The sequence below is a fragment of the Nesoenas mayeri genome, assembly GCF_963082525.1.
Source record: "Nesoenas mayeri genome assembly, chromosome: 7".
In the NCBI taxonomy this organism is placed as follows: domain Eukaryota; kingdom Metazoa; phylum Chordata; class Aves; order Columbiformes; family Columbidae; genus Nesoenas; species Nesoenas mayeri.
Window position 1 is genome coordinate 26,691,927 of NC_137551.1, and position 13,211 is coordinate 26,705,137.

General features: G+C 40.7%; 1 protein-coding gene across 1 annotated transcript in view; it reads right to left on the reverse strand.

The window, feature by feature from the left end:
• NT5C2 (5'-nucleotidase, cytosolic II) overlaps positions 1-13,211 on the reverse strand; it is a 62,164-nt gene that overhangs the window by 38,052 nt on the left and 10,901 nt on the right. Inside the window, exon 2 of the mRNA XM_080347652.1 lies at positions 3,400-3,520. Coding sequence (XP_080203778.1) covers positions 3,400-3,500 — 101 coding nt within the window. The 5' untranslated portion in view covers positions 3,501-3,520. The remainder of the gene's footprint in view (positions 1-3,399; positions 3,521-13,211) is intronic.

Here is a 13,211-nt window from a genome sequence, read left to right on the forward strand (position 1 = left end):
AAGACTTAATTAAAGTCATCAGAAATACTCTGAGGATAAAACCCCACCACTTCCCCTCCCCTATAGATTTTTCTGATTCTTAATGTTGCTCATACAGCCCTTGGGCTCTACAGCATATGTGTTCATATTCACAAGCTTTGCTTAATTCACCAATGACATCAATACTCTAATTTCCTAAGCAGCTATACTAACTGATTCAAACACCAAGCAAAACTTTTGGGACAAAAACAGCTACAAGAGGAAAACAGCTATAAATATTTGATTTTGAACATTCTTGCCTATGGCATTCAGACATGATTATCATATAGTTATCATAGTCTGAGTCAGTATACATTACACCAGTTAAACCAGTCTCAATTGGGAGTTCTGCCAACAGTGTTACATGCTGAACATCCATCCATCAAGTATGATACAATAAGGGCAATACCGAAAAAACACACTCCTGGTATGAACAATCAGAATAAAATATGACTATTAGAGTGGCATCTTCAGAGCTAGTTTTTTATAAAGTTTTTTAAAGTTTCGTTCCTACAAGAACACTTTTATTTTTAAGGTAAATTATTTTTCTCAGATTGGAAACTTTTCCCCTTATTTTATGCTGCTTCAACATTTACAATTCAAGTACATCAGATCAGGCCTAGTTCATGAGAACCAGAAAGTTAAATCAATTGTTCTAGGTATCTCCACTGATGTTTAAGTAAGCATGAAGTAAACAAACAGTGAAACAAGTTTTTAAAATTTCACACTTCAGAAAACTATTAGCAGCAATTAGAAAATCCCAAAGAATGACTTTGAGCCCAACTGGGCTTTCGACACTGGTATCAAAAGCCAGCCCCAGTTATGGTCACCTGTAAATGTGGCCCAGCTGGCCAGCTCCTCTAGCCTTCCTGACTGGCCCATAAAATCACTGGGACCAGCTTTAAGGTTAAAAGAAAAAATCATTTTAAATTCAGTGGTCTTTTTTATTGTTTTTGTTTCTAAGTCACTTTAATGTTTTTAAGGGTTTTGTTCTTCAGATGCTAGAGTAACAAGAAAAAGAGACAGAAGAAAAAGAGAATGAAAGACAAATAAAAACAAAAAGAAAGAAAAAGAAAGGGAAAGAAAATAATATTGACAATGAATGCCTTATCTTTTACATCTTTTTCATAAAACTGGCAATCCTTTAGCAACATCCAAGAGTCAGAGCATACTTGGACCTCACTGAAACAATTTACATCCTAGAACTGATGGCTGTGACCAGCACACATATTCTACATCTAAGCCATTATTAAAATACTAAACATAAAATATAAACCAACAAGGGGAAATAACTTCAGTCCTATTCTATCATGTTAAGTCTGCACTTATCTTTAAAGTAAAATCACATCTGTTAACACTAAGATCACAAAAAATACCAAAAATAGAAATCTGACAACACTGCCTCTGGAATGAGGTTGTTTCAGATTCTTACAATACTGGATGATCAAAATAACTCCCATGAAACTGGTACACCAAAGCCATTAATAGCACAGATTTATACTACAGTCTTGGCATCAGGTTCTCTCATTCTCTCCCGTTCCCTCCCTCTCCTTCAATCCCTCCTTCTCTCTCTCTTTTTAAAAGAGGGTAGTAGTTTCAAAACTACTTCATGTATCTCAAATGTTGTGCTTTCCATGAAAATCTGAAGGGCTGGCAACTTTTCTGCTCAATATGTTTTGAATAACACATTCCTAGATTCTAAAAAGGAGTACTTAAACTGTACCACAGACTAATTTTGGACTACCAGATCCCAGCTCCTAGTGGGAAACCCTCCTTTATACGAGTACATTCTCATCTTCCATAAGGAAATTCTTTCTGAAAGTAAAGGTTTCTTACATGAGGGTAAACATGATGACTTGAATGTGTGAGCTCTTAAGGACAAGTACCGCTTCCTTTGGACCTTGTACAACACTTAGTAGACTGTCAGCACCTAACCATAACAAAAGCTGAGGAAATCTTTAGAAATAAATAAACAAATAAATAGGTCTTATTCTGATTTCATTTCCATCAGTCTAAATCAGGAGTAACACAACTACAGTCACAGCTAAAATTATGACACAAAGGTAAACCTGTCAATGACTTCAACAATGTAAAGATTTTTTTGCCAGGAAATGGTATAAAATCCCTCTCTTTTTACAAGCTATATATAGTTACATTCATTAGACATCTCCATATCTGACAAAACAGCTGACACAGACAGACTCAAATAATGCCACCACTTAAGACATGTGCCCCAACACATTCACTGAAAACTGGAAAGCTTCAGAAATGCATCACAGCATCCATTACTTAGCCTTAGACATTGCAACTTGCACAAACTTGGCCTATCATATAATGCTAAGGCATTTTTTTCTAATTATACTCCATTTGGAGAATCAAAAGATGCCTAACACTTCCAAAACACTTTCTCAGAAATACCACTGTATATGAATCACAAATGCAACATGGCATTTAAGCATGAGGTTGGGAAATTTGACTCTTTTTCTGTTTCTATATCAGACATACATCTCCTCAGCTCCTGCTGAATATATTCTGATCATCATACCACATGACTTCTCAAACTGAACAAGCTAAACTTTGAAGATATACCTCCCACAAACAGAATACTGACAATTACTAGATGCTGTTGTTTTTAACTGTGTAACAATCCAGACATCTGATAAAGATACAGACTGCATCCATCTTCTATGCTCTATGCCCAGAACCTTGGGAGCTGTGGACTAAATTCTCTGCTTAACCAAACCAATGTGATCTTGTGAAAACAATCTAGTGTCTGTACTTTGATTCCCAAACTATAAAATGAGAGTGATACCATTTATTTTATTCCATATTCTATCTTGTTTACATAGACTGCAACTGTTTTACAGCAAAGATGGTTTTAGGCACACCTACCACAGAAAATGAAGCTGAGATCTTGACTCATGCTTCTACATGCTCCTGTGGCACACACGATTAACCATACTAGAAACAATTCTCAAACGCTTAATTTCTGATCTAATTTTATTTCCTCCTTATTATATTTGTGCATTCCAGTGTCTAATGTGCTGTCAGTTTGAACTGCAGTAATTACTATAACATCTCTGCTACTGCATATTTCTTGACCTGAAAGCCTGTATCCCAAAATCTAACTTTGATTAATCTTTCAACTGCATTAAGAAATTGTATCCTCACCCACTCTAGTACATGTATCTCAGCTCTACTGACAGTAAATTCCTCCAGGCCAATACTGCGCTACGTTCTAAGTTCTCTTCCACTAAACTAACACTTCTGCAAGGAAGGTGTGAACAACCTTTCTGTTTAACCAACAAGCAAAAAACAAGACATCCAGTTTATGTCCCTCTGTCTCAGCACTTTAGTTTTGGGGTTAAATGAACAACTTACCGGTGATAGGCTTCCCTGCGGTACTTTTTCAGAGCATGCCCATCCATGTTTGCAGGGAGATCTGCTGCATTTTGGAGTCGGTCGCTCCATGAGGTTGTCATCTTCAAATGCTTATTTATTTCTGAAAGAGGCAGAAGAGAAAAACTTATTTAAGTTCACAGCTTTTTTTTACCAGAAAGTTATCTGTTTCCTGGTATGAGGAAATGCAATGTCACGCAGGAAGTCTTGCAAAGTAGCCGTGGAATGATCTGAGTTTGCAGGTCAAGAAAGATGCTTTCCTCTGAGATGTTTAATGAGACAGGGTGTTAGAACAGTAAAGCTAGGAAGGCTTTGCCACATAGCACGTAGTGCTTTTCCACTGCACCATTGTGGTGAAATACGTTCAGAAACAGAGACTTGTTTTCACTGCTGTAAAGGAGTATTTTTTGACACTAGAGTTACTAGTATGCATTAGCTATAGCTGATGGAAAACCTACCCTTTACACATGAAATAATTTAAGCAGGGCAAACCCTACAAACCCCAGCAGGACTAATCTTGCTACTTTTTCCACAAGGTAAAAATATAGAGCCTTGTCTCTGGTCATTTGATCTCTAAGCAAAGACAAAGCTTCGAACTGATGCTAAATTAGCAGAAACAATTGGAAGGAAAGTAGAAAGACGATCTTTTGTCCTCTGCAGTTCAGCCACATCCAGACAGAGCACAAACACACTGTAAATCTCTAACACTAGCAAGGCACATATTCACCAGCAGGTCTTCACAAACACCTGCACCCCTTCACAAGTACTGGTTGTCAAAACCAAACCACTGGACAGTCCTTCTCATCGAGAAGGCCCTGCAGTGAGGAAACAGGGGTCCCTTTCCCAACTGTTATTAGCACACTAGGGCAATCCTGCTCGCCCCCTCCTCTGGCCAGATGTGTGTCCTGCTGTGTCCCTGGCACCAGGTGGGATGATGAAGGAGACCCATGGTGAGTCAGTTCAGCTCACCAGTTCAAGTCCTCATTCATCAACACTAACCAAACAAAAACAAACAAAAACTGGGTAGTCCACCACTAGTCAGCAGGCTGAACCCAGCTCAACCTGCCACAACCCTATCTTTAGTGTCGGTGTAAAGAATGGGGTGGGAGACGCATCCCACAGTTATACCAAGTTAGGTACAACGTGAAACCACATTCTTGTGTAACCCACACAACTGCTGGACCGCAGGACTTGGCCTGTTTGCCCTTCCTTAAAGGAAACAAAACCACCCACAAGCTACAAGGGTAATGATAGAGAAACCATTTCTAGATGCTTTTAAAATATGCTGCACTCATTTTACAGAATGGAAACTAGATTATTTATCCAAAGTAGAGAGTGTGTCCAAAGCAGAGCATTGGAAGTCACGGCACTTTTGGCAGTCACAAACATGCTTACTCTCCTAGAGGAAATCTGTGTAATTTTTTAGTTTTAAATTTGATTAAAGAGCAACAGTTGCAATTGTAACAGCATTTGTTAGTCTATTTACCTTCTATCTGCTGGTCATAAAAATCAAACAGAGGGCAAACAGCTTGCCTGTAAAAAATACGTTCCTCCCTCCCTCAGCATTCTCTGTGTGCCTCCCAGTTACTATAACTAAGGTTTACAAACGTATCTTCTGCCACATCCTAAAGGTCACCAAATTTAGGCCCTGGCAGGCTGCCCAAGGGACCGCATGCCAGAGCCAAGAGCTCTCCCCCCCAAATTCCCTGCAACACACCCAGGAGAGGAGGTCAGTGCAGCGAGAGGGCAACGGGCCATCCCAGCCAGCCGCAGCTTCCACAACCGGGCATGCAGGGAGAAGCAGTTTCTAAAATAGATCAGGCCCTGGCCACCAAGGGCTTACAAGTAATTTCCAGCTATTTAAACCACGCACAAAGGCAGATGGAAGGCAGCACGGGGCACAGAACTAAACAGCCTGCAAGCATCAACCTATTCCACTTCAAAGGCAGGACACTGCCTGCAGCAATGCCTCTTAGGGCAGCAATGGCAGCCACAGCCCGTGGGCGAGGAGAAGTGCCCATGCAAGAGTGACAGACTCCAGGTCAGCAGCCGAGACGTGCAGCACTGTGAGGAAGCCGGCACAACCCCAAGACTGCAAAATATAGAAAGGGCTTGTGTCCCCAGAAGATGGAAAAGCATCTGCTCCACAGATATTTCAAGATGGTGCAGATCACCACCATCTTGGTCTTACCCAGAGCTATTTTAAAGCTACTAGCCTGGAGCTACAGGTGCAGATCCAGAAGATATAAACATTTATGGCCTCTAAAAGGCATGTTAAATAGGTCTGAAAAACTGTTGCCTGGCTGATCTTTTGACTCTTAGGCAGCTCTGGGTCTAGGTCTTCCAGCTGAAACAAGTCCAAATCCAAGCTTCCAGCCACTGAGAAGGGCTACACTGTTCTGCTCACCCAGCCAGACATAGCAAGATTCAAAGATTTACATCCACAGTCACAACCAGAAACTTTCCGTTCTGCCAGCCCCTTCTTCCCACTTCATCTGCTTCCCATCACCATCACACCACATCAGAGATGCTGATGCAGGTACTAGGATAGGAGAGTTCCCAATGGCCATCCAAGCCAGACATCTAATAGTTCGCCAATGGCATCCTACAAAATACCCTAAAATCCAGATGGCAGAAGAATTGTAGCAGGCTACCTTTAACAACAACCTTTCTAAAATTTGTAGTTTGAGCTATGTGATGAAACCCTCCTCTACAGTAGGAGAAACCAGACAGCATCATTTTGTGTGTGTTGGGATTCAAAAAGCTGAGACCTAAGGCAACCACAAAAATCTGAGTTTCCATAATTAAGCAAGAAAGGCCTGAATTATTTTAACAATTCAGCAGTGTTTTGCTGTAGCTGTGACGAACAGAGTTCATAGGCAGGACAAGGTTTGTAGACAGAGGCAATATCTTTTATTAGACCAACTGGTATGGCTGGAAAAAATAGACAAGCTCTTGGGCACACAAGTTGTCTAGGTTTTCAAACTCTACCCATTGCTCTAATAAAAGATATTACCTCTACCTTCAGGCTTTACCCTGATTTATTTATTAAAATCTTTCTTTTAATGTCCAGAGAGCATAAAATAAAATAAAAAAATGTTATGCTGAAATTTTGTATTACATGAACTCAAAGGCACTCTTACAGCTTAGCAGGCTCCACTGGCACTGTGACAACAGCTCACTGCTTTGAAATGAAACACTAAAAACTGACAAAAGATATTGTAATGGATGTTCCCTACCCAAAAATCTTACTCACACAAAAAGTCTCATGAACTTTAATGAAATTGTTCTGATGCTTCTAAGGTGTAAAAATCAGCCTACCTGCATGGGTAAGAGTCATGGGACCTGATCCCTGAATACAAATTCCCTTTTCCAAATACAGAGAGAAACATAAGAAGGGCTGATTCTCTCCATACACTTGTAAGCCACTGGAATAAACATCTAAGAGGGCAGGCAGCCAGCCAGGCAAGATTCTCAACTCTGAAATACGATGCATCTTTCTTTAGTTACAAATCTATTTTTGAAATCAATAATCTGTAAATAGCTTCACATAAAAATAGAAATCTTTACATAGATAAAGCATGTCAGAACACCTCCCCATAACTTACTGCAAACATGCTCCTCACCAGTCTTAATAAAGCATCTGATAGCACTTATGATACAGGGTTTATTTTGAAAAAGTATTTAAAATCTCAGCTGCAAAGCTGTGTTACAGAGCTACTATCCAGGACATATACTTGGGTCCAATTGTCAGATTTTGGCTGATTTCAAGTATTATCCATAGTGTATTTTTTTCATACATATAAAATAACATGTCCAAAAGCATCCCCTTCAAGTTTTACTATTATTTTTCTTATCTATTTCAGTCAACAGTTAGAAATGTCTGCACCTGATAATACTCAATGTGTTCAGCTTAGACGGACTGCTTGTATTTTTTTTCTGAGTTTGTTTTAACACTTCGATGATGCAATGCCAAATCAGAGGCACATGCAATACAACACAGAGATGAACAAAATAGCAGTGCCAATTCCACTTTTTCCTGGATATTCTCTGGGAGCTTATATAGCAGAAAACAAAAGCATCACTAACCAATCCCAAGGTTGTAGCGTACTCACACTGATTTGCCATGCACTACATCCGCCTATTCTCGCATGTTCTGCTTCAAGAATCATTAATACCTTGTCAGTACAACCCACACATGTAAGTGCACAGAGGAAAGCGAATAGAGAGAAAAATCATCACAGTTAACGTTCATTACTTAAAAGCTTTGCATCTAGTCGGGGGCTGTGGTTGTACAGACAAATCTTGTGGTACCCTTGCCAAACCCAGAGCAGTTCCTGGCTCCCCATGTCAATGCTGCTCCATCGCAAGGGACTTTGTGAGGTCTCAGCATGAGAGCAATGAACCATGTTAAATCCTGAGAAAGGGAAAAAGCAAAGAGAGGAGGATCAAGCTTGGCTTGTTCAAGACTCATATCAAATTCCTGGTCCAGGTCATGGCCCAGCCTCACAAACAGAGCAGGGGGGGGGAAAAGCAGTTTTTTCTGCAGCTGAGAGGACTGACCATGTGAGGGTGGTTAAGAAAAGTGAGTGACTCACTTCCCAGGAGCGTCCCTCTCCCTCCACCGAGGGCAGAAGCAGATTGCACCTAGTTCAGGCTAGACTCTTGGGACAGCTGGCATCAGTGGAGGTGAAACCCACTCTGGCTAGCATCAAATCCTCTGACCCTCTGAAGCACTTGACATCCTGGGATAGACTGCAGAAAGTGGCCAGGACTGTGTCATCCCCCTCAATAGCATCTCCTACTGCCACTGTGCGATCAGGGGCCAGGAAGGCCTTTGGCCTCATCCAGCACAGCAGCTCTCACGCCTGTGATGCCAAAGCGCTTTACAAACTCTCGTTCACGTAATACATCTAGGGGCAGTAAAAGGTGCTGTCCCTGTTTTGCCAGCTAAGGATTGCGAGGCACAGAGAAGGTAATAACACAGAGCAAGCGGGAATCAAATGCAGAAGCCCCAATACCTCAGTCCCTGTGCTAAAAAGCAGTCTGAGGTCCTACCGGTCAGGACGAATCAGAGAGATATGCTGCATCTTCCTTGGGCACTACACTTGAACATGAATTCTAATTTCAATACTTAGCATCAACTGGCAGACATGGAGAGGTAGCTAAAAAGTATATAAAATATAATTTCATGCTTAACACTGCCAGCTCCATAAATACAAGCATGCCTTGATATATGTGCCCTGTTTGAAACTGCATGATAGGAATAATGCTTACACTGATATAACCTTAGCAAGCTCTAAACTCTACACATTTCTAAACATTCCTGACTTCTGTGCCTTGCAGAGGTCAAACCCTGCATTCACCTCTGGCCCTCCATGTTGCACCCACATTTTGTGGCCTACTTAATTGTTTGTCATGCAACCACTTCAGTCTCCTCTTCAAAACAACCATTTCAGTCTCCTTTTCAAAACTATTGTAGTCCCTTCTTCAACACAGCCATTTCAGTCTCCTCTCCCACTAAGCAGTGTCCGAGAGGGAAGAGCCCTCAAAATACTCCATGACCCCAAACTCTGTGTGTATCACAAACTCACCAAAGGGATGTAGCAGACAAGAGACATCTCAGGGCTGCTGGAAGGCAAGGTGACATAGAATTTCTAGAACTAAAAATGCCAACTAGTGAGAAAAAAAGCCTGGTGAGTGGTATTTCCGAAACCCAGGAGAACTATTCATGTGAGGTAAACACCAAAATCTCTGCTCACGCTCTGCTTGGGAAGAACAATGCAAAGAAAATGGGTGGAGGACTCCCCAGTCCACATTCTAATGTTCTTGATAACTCAGAACTGCAAGTTCTAGATGTACAGAAGTCAGCATGATCACAGAATCCAGAAGTATCAAAATACACTGGAAAACAGGAGCAGTTACTCCTTGAGCTCCTACCAGCACAATGTGGAAAAAAAAAAAAAGTCTTGCGATAAACCAACTTGCAAAATTTGGTGGAACTCTCACATTTGCAGAGCTAAGGACAATATAAAGGAGATTTTCAAAGTAAGGTAGGAACAAGAGAAACCCTAGCAAGGGAGCAGAGGCATTAACAAACAGAGATGATGAACAATGCAGAAGGGGTAGAATTCTTCAGGAATTAGTTCTAGTTTGCATTGGAAAAAAGAAAAAAGGATGATAGTGTGTTAATCCCTGGATGATAAAGAAGTACAACCCGTTCAATTTACTACCCAAGAGAATGTTACAGAATTCACATCAGAGGTGAACATGTTTAACCAGACAGTCTGACAAAGTCTTCCCAGGAATCCTAAAATATTTAGCTGCATACCTTTCAGGCAACATCAGCTTTAACTGATGGCAAACCTAGGAAACATACTGAAAATGACAACATTGGATTTGATTAATGAAGAATTAGAAGACAAAAATATAAAGTCTTGGTCAAGGTATCAGTTACACTAGGTATCTAGATCACATCTACAGATTCTTGAAGACTGAGCAGTACCTGTACTCACGCATGACAAAAGCCCCTAAGGAGTTGGCTTCTGACTTGCCCCAAGCTGCAGGGATTGCATGGATGCCGCACAACACCCTGATCTTATTCTGAATTGCAGCCTTACACGCAGGTTCTGTTAGTTTGCACAGTTCCTTCCCTCTCCCCCACAATCATGGGATGACAGTTCAAACCACTCTGTTTTACTGCCAACACTTCTGCTTAATAGCCAACAGCAAATTGTTTCCAAAAGGTGTTTTCAATTAGTGGCGCTTTTGGAAAATTAGTATGTCCATGACTTGAAATCTCTGGCGACACTGAAAAGCCCACAAATATAAGCAGTGAAGCTTGTAAATGATTTAAACCAGAAAATTGACTTTTTTTTTTTTTTCTCCTTGTGCCTAAAGTTAAGTTCTTCACTTCAAGAACTTCCACTTCTGGGTGGCCACCTCTCTGACAGCATGGCTTCAGGTTCATGACAGCAGGAAAGACAAAGTATGTTCTTCCTGTTAGAATACTAAATTACTTCCTAGATACAATTCAAAGCATGCTCTCAGCTCATGATAATTAATAGCTGAGGTTGGTTTTAAGCAGGATAATTCTATAAGCCCATTACAACGTATTAAAGAGGTAGAGATCTGCTGTTAAGAACCTGTTAGGGTCAACCACAGAAACGCACACTGAGCTCACAGCAGCTCCCACTTGGCAGTATAGAAAGACCCACTGGATTATTATACATTAGACTGATAAGACTCTCCTTGCTCCATAGATTGTACAAACCCTCCCACCTCCAAGTTTTGCCACCTCCAACACTGGCTTTGAGTCCTCCCGTAGAACAGGGGTAGCTCTTTCTTTTGGGCATCACCGCAGTGCTGACATCAAGAAAGCAGCTTCTTTTTCCAAGAGCATGCTTTTAGTGAAATTGGTAAAGGATTTCCAGTCATATATTTATTTGCCTATGGTCTGACTGACAGATGGGTTATTTCTAGATGGGTACAGTACAAGAAGGGAGAATGCTACTCATGTGGCTTATTATAGGATTAGATTTAATTTCAGGCTGAATTTTACCTCTGTCATAAAGCCAGATGCTAAAGTAATGGCCAGATAACAGATAAGTGGTAAAATATATTTAACAAAACCCTGTTTTATTTGTTTGTTTTTTAATCACGGTATTTCTGCTGATAACCATATCCTCCGAGTGGCCTCATAGTGCCTAGAGCTCCAGGACCCAAACGCATTAGACACACTAAAAAACAGAAGAGATAAATCGGGAGCTCCTTTTGGTTACTGTCCATTTTTATCCAAGGACTTCTTGTCATTCAGGAACTCCAAGAAGCACTAGTTATTGAAAATATTTTAAGCATTATTTAATTATAATCAATTTTATGGATAGTTGAAAAGTAATTTGGAAAACTAAAAAATCCACAGTGCAACTCTGTGAGGAGCAAACCTCAAATGTGACCGTCTCTGAGTGCCATGGGACCATCCATTCTTCTCATTTATCTATAATTGAGTTTACTGCCTTGAAATGGGAACCACAAATTCTCCAATGAGCCAATTAGCATATTTTCTAGTTTCCATATAGCTTGTGTTTCTCGACATCTCCTGCTGAATTACCATTTTAGTTAAGTAATTTCCAAAAATGCTGCTTCTTATACAAACAGTTTGTTAGAAGTAATGTTAGTTCTCCATTTCTCTAAAGTCTAGTGTGCCTCGTATTGTCCCATCAGTAGAAAAAAAGAAGGCAGATCATACTTAAGGAATGTGAGACTTGATCCAGAAGAGCAAGAGCTATGCCACAGAGAAGAATCAGCAAACACGAGCTCTCAAAGAAATGCTGCGACAGCAGGACAAATATGATCTTTGGATGTACAAGACTACCAAGCAGGACTCCATGTGAGTATATGTCACTGTTACAAACAGTGCTGGAAAGCTGTCTTCAGCCAGCTGAACCAATTCAAGAACAACACTGATTATACTGAGGAAGGAATAAAGCTGTGACAGAGAATAATGCTGGGGCAGAAGATGGGCTAATTTACAGAGAGTGGTTCTACAGGTGATTTGAAAATAGCCTAGAAGCATTTACACACAGGAAAGTGGTGAGACTGTGGAGGGCTCTTTAGCCTAGCAATGACAGAACAAGAGCCTATGACTGGAAATTAGATAAATCCACACAAAAAATATTAACAGAGAGGACAGCTAATTATGAAAAAACAAATTTCTGAAGTAGTTTTTCCATCACCAGAGGGAAAATGAAGCGTGGTAGAGGGGGAGTGGGTGGGTAGGGGTGATTTTTAAATCAGCTTTTTTCACAAGGTCAAGAATTAATGAAGAAAAATCAAACAGTCTGAGCACACAACTGGTCGGTCAAACACAGTATCACGCCTCAGGTGACTCTTCCTCACCTTATAAATCAATGTATCAGTGAATAAGAGGCAAAGGCACAAGCAGTATGAGAGAGAAACCTCCAGAGAGAGGTTTCACCTGGAGAGAAGGCAAATGTATCAAACTGTTCTGAGCGAACACTAGCATGAACTGTGCACCCCAAGGGCTCGGGGAAACTCATTTCCTTGGGAAAAGGGCTCCAGCAGCCTGCAGCAACCTCTGCTTGGGGGTTCCCAAACTGCCGCCCAACTGAGTGCCTACCAATCGCAAGCACAGACCTGGCTAAGAAGATTGTTGTTCTCAATGCTTTTTGTTTCCAGCTGTTAAATTCCAGTAAGAAACCCATAAGAAAATGCAAATATTTTACTTACACTGTTTTTCCTGTAAGCAGTTGCTCTAGTTGCGCAAGGTCCTGAAAGACTGAAAACTACAGATGAATTTGATCCCTCTGCTCTGATCCAGTCCACCCAAAAGAAAATATTTAAGAGTTCCAATGTGTTTGATTTAGCTGAAAACTGGAAGGTAAGCTTTGATGCAAGTGCCCACCACAACAGCAATTCACTGTTTGACTGATATCTGCAAATATTAGTATCATTGCTAAAAGGATAAAGCATGACAACATGCTAGCTGAGCTACAGGTGAATATTAAACAACATGAAAGTAGAAACATCAGCATGGAAGTGAACATACTGAGTTCTGCAAATCAGAAAGTCAAGATTAACTTTTCTATTCCAGCTCTGTTGTTTTATATCACAACAACCCAAGGTACCTTCAGCAACAAATAAACTTGCCTGCATGAATAGACAAGTATAACCTCTGGTACTCAGCAGTCAGAGCTTTGCTCCCCGCTTCTCAAAGGAGACTGCTGGTTTCTTCTGTCTCTTTCAGCTTGTCATCCCTAAGTAAGACTCTTGGT